At 43.5% G+C, this 6,153-nt stretch overlaps 1 protein-coding gene across 2 annotated transcripts in view; it reads right to left on the bottom strand.

Annotated features, from left to right (window-relative positions):
• Positions 1-6,153, bottom strand: part of SIL1 (SIL1 nucleotide exchange factor) — a 331,892-nt gene that overhangs the window by 230,839 nt on the left and 94,900 nt on the right. For both annotated transcript variants that reach the window (XM_004696651.2, XM_045285135.1), the window contains one exon: positions 2,507-2,617. In XM_004696651.2, the coding sequence (XP_004696708.1) occupies positions 2,507-2,611 (105 nt within the window). In that variant the 5' untranslated portion in view covers positions 2,612-2,617. The remainder of the gene's footprint in view (positions 1-2,506; positions 2,618-6,153) is intronic.

Here is a 6,153-nt window from a genome sequence, read left to right as displayed (position 1 = left end):
GAAGGGCTCCCTCCCATATTGGATTGATCACAGGATTCTCTTCTTCCTACCACCATCTCTCTAAGTACAAATTTCCTCTCAACCGACTGGCAAGAAATTCCAGCTAAGGTGTTAGCTGACAGCAGCTTACCACATCACACCTCCTTGTGCTTGTATCTGAATTCTTAAAAACCAAAGCCCTCATAGTGGGCTAATAGACACATTCTGCAGGGGTTCCCTGCCTGATACAACCCCCAAATAAACCAAAGAAACCATCACCTCCTTATGAAAAATAACAGCTGACACTGATTGACCACTCACTGATCATACTTGTGGCAATTCCAATGCTAGGCCCTTTACATATACAATCACATTTAATCTACACTAAACTCTTAAGAGGGAAGTATCAACCCCATTTTCCAGATGAAAAACAAAACTCAGATACGGTTAATAAGTTGACAAATAAGTGGGGAAATGGGGTTTACCCAGACTTGTGCTCCCCCTACTGAGAAGGTTCCATTCCTCTTTGAAAGCCATTAATTACCACACAATCCCTGACCTGCAGTGTCCTCCCCCTTTCTAAAGTGTGCGTCCCTGGAAGTGCTTTCCAAGGAGGGGTGATGAGTCTGGATAGTACCCTGCTAGGTCCAGTCGACCTTTCCTCCTGGGTAGCCCTCAGCTCCACAAATGCTCTAGGTCACCAGGAAGAAAGGATTGTACGCCCCCTCCCTACCCCCACATGTTTTCTCTGTTGTGAAGGTGGCTGGCTGCATAATTTGGATTTTAAATGCCACCAGGGCAGCAATTTTTATGGTATGAGAGAAAAGATGCTTCAACTCCTACTTGTGCTTAGCACATGATGAAAGATTATGACAAATGGATACAGCTTAGGAACAGACATAAGGATAAAAGCAGCTTCTGTTGATGGAAGTCAGTATTAACATTTTTTCTGAGACTAGACTCAATAGAGCTAATATAAATGGGCCAGAATAATTATGGCTCTGAAAGCTCATCTATTTTGTTGGACTATTATCCAAAAGGGACTTACTAACACACGGTCCTTAAGTAAATTCATCAGCACGCTTTTGTTAATTGTGCATCTGCTAAAGCTGGTGGTGGGGAGCAGAGAGTTCCTCGTGAGCTGGAGGTTGTGGAGGGGACACAGCACTGACCCTTCCCTGAGACTCTTGGGTGCTTTTCTGGGTCATTCCACAGCTAGGCCATGGCAGAGACTGCCTCAACTTCATGCACTGACCAGGGCTACTCTTGGGGGCCACTAGATCCCACTCTTGGTGCCCTTCAAGAGGCCAAAAAAAGGGAACTTAGATAACATTAAAAGCTCAAAAAGGACTCGTGACTCCCAACTGAACGCTCTAGCTCTCTCCAACTCCACAAAGTAGAGAGCAAGGCAGAGAAAACAAATGACTTCAGAGGGAAGGTGGAAGCTTGCCACAAGCCAGAGGTGAACCTCAGCTGAGCTGGATTGTTATTAAATTCATCACAATTGTCATTTGCACTTCAAGGGCCTCCTGCTCCAAAGCCTCCAGCACTTTATCCAACATTTAGCAGGAGCCCTGGGGGTTGGGGAAGGTGGCCTGGGGGCAGGGGGGGCGGGGTGTTGAGTCTATCAAAGAGCTGACAATCAGAGCTTCTCTGGGGAGGGGAAAAGGAGGACACTGAGCTAGCTGGTCAAGGGCAGGCTGCTGCTGGGACAAGCTGGGGAACCAGCCTAGGAGCCTCAGCGTGTTACAGCCAGGTCAAAGGTGGGGCCTTCTAGGGAAGTCTGAAAAGAACAGGGAGAAAAGGGCAGAGGGAAGAATACCGATAGGGGAGCAGAGGCAGAAGCAGAGTCTTGTTTGGGATTAGTGCTCCCCACACCCAAAACCATCCAACCAAATCCACTGCCATCAAAACAACTGTGGCTCATAGGGACCCTACAGGGCAGAGAACTACGTAACTCTTGATGGTATTACAAAGCCTCATCTTTCTCCTTAGGCGCAGCTGGTGGTTTTCAATTGCTGACCTTGTGGTGAGCAGTCCCCAGTGTGAGCCACAGCACCACCAGGGCTCACCACACAGGCATCCTTGGGAGATCCTGACCTCCCAGCTGTGCCATTAACTGGCTGTGTGGTTTGGGCCAGATTACTTAGTGTCCTCCTTCTGAAAATGAAAACCATAATGGAGATGCCTACTGCTTGGGAAGATTAAATGAAAACACAAGAGGGCTTCAAAATGTTGGTGGAAAAGTGGAATTTTATACATAATGAAATTTTCCACTCACTATTTAAAGCCCCCTCATACATATAAAGTACTTAAATATGTTGTGCTTGGTAAATGGTATGCTGATGATGATGATGATAAACTGAGCCAGGAAATTCTGTCACATTCCTAGCTCTGGCCATATTCCTGTAAGTATGAAAAATACATGCCTACCAACTACTACAGCCACCCTGGTGACACTGAGACTTTCTCTGGCTCCATTAGGCTCCACGTGTGTGTACACACACACACACACACCCTACCTTACCAGATTCTGATGGCTGAGGCAGAAGTTAAAGCAGGAGGCCATCAGCAACCCAAACAGCATGCCCAGAGGAGTCATCTTGGAAGACAGCAGACCCTGGAGGGTCATCGGGGCCTGAGGAGTGCAAACACAGAAAACAGAAGGTCAATGAGATGCTGGTGCTGGTATCCCAGCATTATGAGCCTCACCATGTCACTCATGTGACAGGTATCACAGGTCTTCTACCAGAGAGGTAGATAAATCTGAAGTAAGCCTCTGTCTTCTATATGGAGTCTAGCCACCTGAAAAGAGACATGATCCGGTTAAAACTATGTAGCTAACAAGGACTCCTGTGTGAGTTACAACAGCCCTGGTTCCTTCCTTCCCCAACATTAACTTGCTAGGTTGGAGAGAGAGAGAAACCCACCAACTGATCTGTGTGTGAATAGACTTGGGTTCAAATCCACGTAAGCCTTTGTAACTAATTACTTTGAAACTATGCACACTGCCCTGCTTGACAACAGATGTCAAGATCAGTGACCCCTAAACCAACAAAGTCCAATGTTCCTGGTCATAAAGCCTTTCATATCACTTTTCAATAGATCACATGCATCTGGAACCATGTCAGGAGTTTCTTAGACGGGGACAGCATTTTAGTAAGCATTCCATAAGAATGATGCCTGAACTTGGGTCCAGAAGACTCTACTTGCTCTAGTTGATTTGAAAACCAAAGTATAACCTCCTTAGTAGCTGTTAAGACTAAAATGTCACAAGTAACTGTTTAAGTAACTGCTCATTAAAGCTATTGCAAAGACTCAAAATATCAATAAGTTTAATTTGATTTAATAAGCTGAGTTTTAGAGTCTGTGTTAAAGATCACATGGTACTTATTCTGTATTAAGAATCTTACAATGACTTAAAATAGAATATTTTTCTGACCTGGTATAAAATGGTGGCAGTAGTAGTAGTACGAGAATCTATCTAACTTCAGGGGAAATAATACAAATAAAGATTTGCCCAGAGGAGTCATCCTGGAAGAGAGCAGACCCTGGGGAGTCACAGTGAGAAGGCTGAGGAGTGCAAGCACACCAAACAGAAGGTCAACGGGAAGCTGCTGCCAGCGCCCCATATTACAATTCTTATGATGTCACTTAGATGGTGGAGGGGTCAAAGGTCTTCTACCACAAAGGTAGGTAAATCTGAAGTAAGCCTCTGTCTCCCAAGGCTGATCCCTATGAGGTGAAGGTCATACAAACTTCCACACTCCAACTTTTTTTAAATCGTGAAATCAAGATATCAATTTCATCTTTGTTCACTTCGTAAGTGACAGACATCACCCCAGAAAATATTGGCACTATTATTTTGTGTAAGATTTGTATGTTCAATCAATGACATTAAACAAAGTGTGTATAAATTGAATGGAAAACTGATTTGCTCTGTAAACCTTGACCTAACAATTTTTTTAAGTTGTTCAAACTCTATGCTTTCTTCTTTCCTTGAATCTAGAATTTCCCATAAAGTCTATTACATAAAATAAGTAAATAAATCAAAAAACTAAAAGTTACATAACCTCGAAGTTTTCATTCTTCGTGCAATGAATACTTAACATGATTTGGGAGGATGTAGGTTGGACAGTGAAACAGAATTTGTCTTAATTCAGTGGGGCCCTGGATTCCTTACAGAACTTCCAACACTCTAACCTTTTTACCAGTTCTGACCCCAGTCATCCCTCCTATGGCATACTCTGCTTCTCTTCTGGGTTCAAGACTCCATTAAAATGGCCACACAGAACTCAGAGACCATACAGATCAGTATCACCAGACTATACGTCAGGATCAGGAGTACATAGTCTCCCTTCTTCAGAGCAGGTTAGTTCTCTAGGTTCCCCTCATGCAGGGCCTCCTCTCCACCCCCTCAGGATAAGTTCCTCCTGTCCCTGCCATCACTACTGCTAAGTCTCTTCCAGGCCCATCACCACTGGCTCTGCAGCTGGGCCCACTCTGGGCCAAGTGTCTTTCACTTATAGCTCTTTTACAAGGTTCCTTGTTTTCCCATCTCTTCTTCCTTCTGCTTTGTCTCTAAAACCTCATGCATGGGTCCTCAAACTACGGCCCGCGGGCCACATGCGGTCCACCGAGGACATTCATCCAGCCCGCTGGCTGTTTTTGCATTTTGTTTTCTACTTCAAAATAAGATATGTGCAGTGTGCATAGGAATTTGTTCATAGTTATTTTACCTCGTGGTGTTGGCTGCATATAGCTACAAACTCATCACTTTTCAACATGGACCGTCCACCATGGCCAGAAACTGATCAATCCTTTCTTAGTAGGTCATAGATAGCTCATTTGCATAAAGACTAGTCCATAGGCACTTCATTTGCAAAGTCTATTGACCAATCCCAGCAGATTACACCACAGTATCAGTTGTTTTCCGTTATTTGGGAAATGTCAATCAACCTGTACAAAAGTAACAAACCCAGGGGTAGAAAACCAGAGCAAAGGTAACTCCTCAAATTTTAGGGGTGAAAAATCTCTCAAGCTGTTTTTCCAAAGAATCAAAGCAAAAGGCCACATACAGCAGTGGTTCTCAACCTTCCTAATGCTGCAACCCTTTATTAATAGATCCTCAGGTTGTGGTGACCCCCCAACCATAAAATTATTTTCGTTGCTACTTCATAACTATAATTTTGCTACTGTTATGAATCGGTCGACCCCTGTGAAAGGGTCGTTCAACCCCCAAAGAAGTCCCAATCCACAGGTTGAGAAACGCTGACATAAAGGAACTCATTTCACAGCAACACCCGGAAACCCAAATGTGTAGTGAATTTAGGGCTCACGGGAGCAAACGAGAAAGATATAATGGAAGTCACCTATACCAGGCGTTAGAACACCCCAGGTATGATGCCAATATTTTTAGTGTCCTACGGTGTGCTCTTGGCCTAGGCACATCACAGTTCTGAGGGGAAGTCACAACATGATTAAAGACATGGGAATTAAACCCAAACCAACTGAACATTTAAGTTTTAGCACCATCCATGTCTCTGTGGATGACACTGAGCAAGTAATTAACTTATCTATGTCTCACTTTCTTCATCTGTTAAAATACAAGGAAGACCTCTTTTAGGATTATGAGGATTATATGATAATACTTTGAAGTCCCATGCTAGGTATAGTCAGCTTATATAGGTATAAGTTCAGGTATATAATACCTGAAACTTATTGAAGGAAATTTTTCAATACCACTATTCTTCAAATTTACACACCAACCACTAGGGCTCTCCAAAACAAAAAACAAGCACACTCACTGTCATCCAGTCAATGCCGACTCAGAGCGACCCTCCAGGGCAGAGTAGAACTGCCCCTGTGGGTTTCTGAGACTATAACTCTGCACAAGAGTACACAGCTTCACCTTTCTCCCATCCACTAAAGCTAGTGATGAAGAAATTGAAACCTTCTTCAGTCTTAAACTGATAAAAAATGCAATCAAGATACTTCAATAATTACTAGAGATTGGAACTTGAAAGTTGGAAACAGGAAGGATCAGTAGTTGGAAAATATGCCCTTGGTGATAGAACCATAGCTACAGATTACCTGACATAATTTTGCAAGACCCATAACGTCATCAAAATATATTTTTCCAACCACATAAACAATGACTAAAGATGTGGAAGT

This window comes from Echinops telfairi, unplaced genomic scaffold (genome assembly GCF_000313985.2).
Source record: "Echinops telfairi isolate 266 unplaced genomic scaffold, ASM31398v2 ScPeMD7_7469;HRSCAF=8507_1, whole genome shotgun sequence".
NCBI classification, from domain to species: domain Eukaryota; kingdom Metazoa; phylum Chordata; class Mammalia; order Afrosoricida; family Tenrecidae; genus Echinops; species Echinops telfairi.
This window is presented reverse-complemented; position numbering and strand designations above follow the sequence as displayed.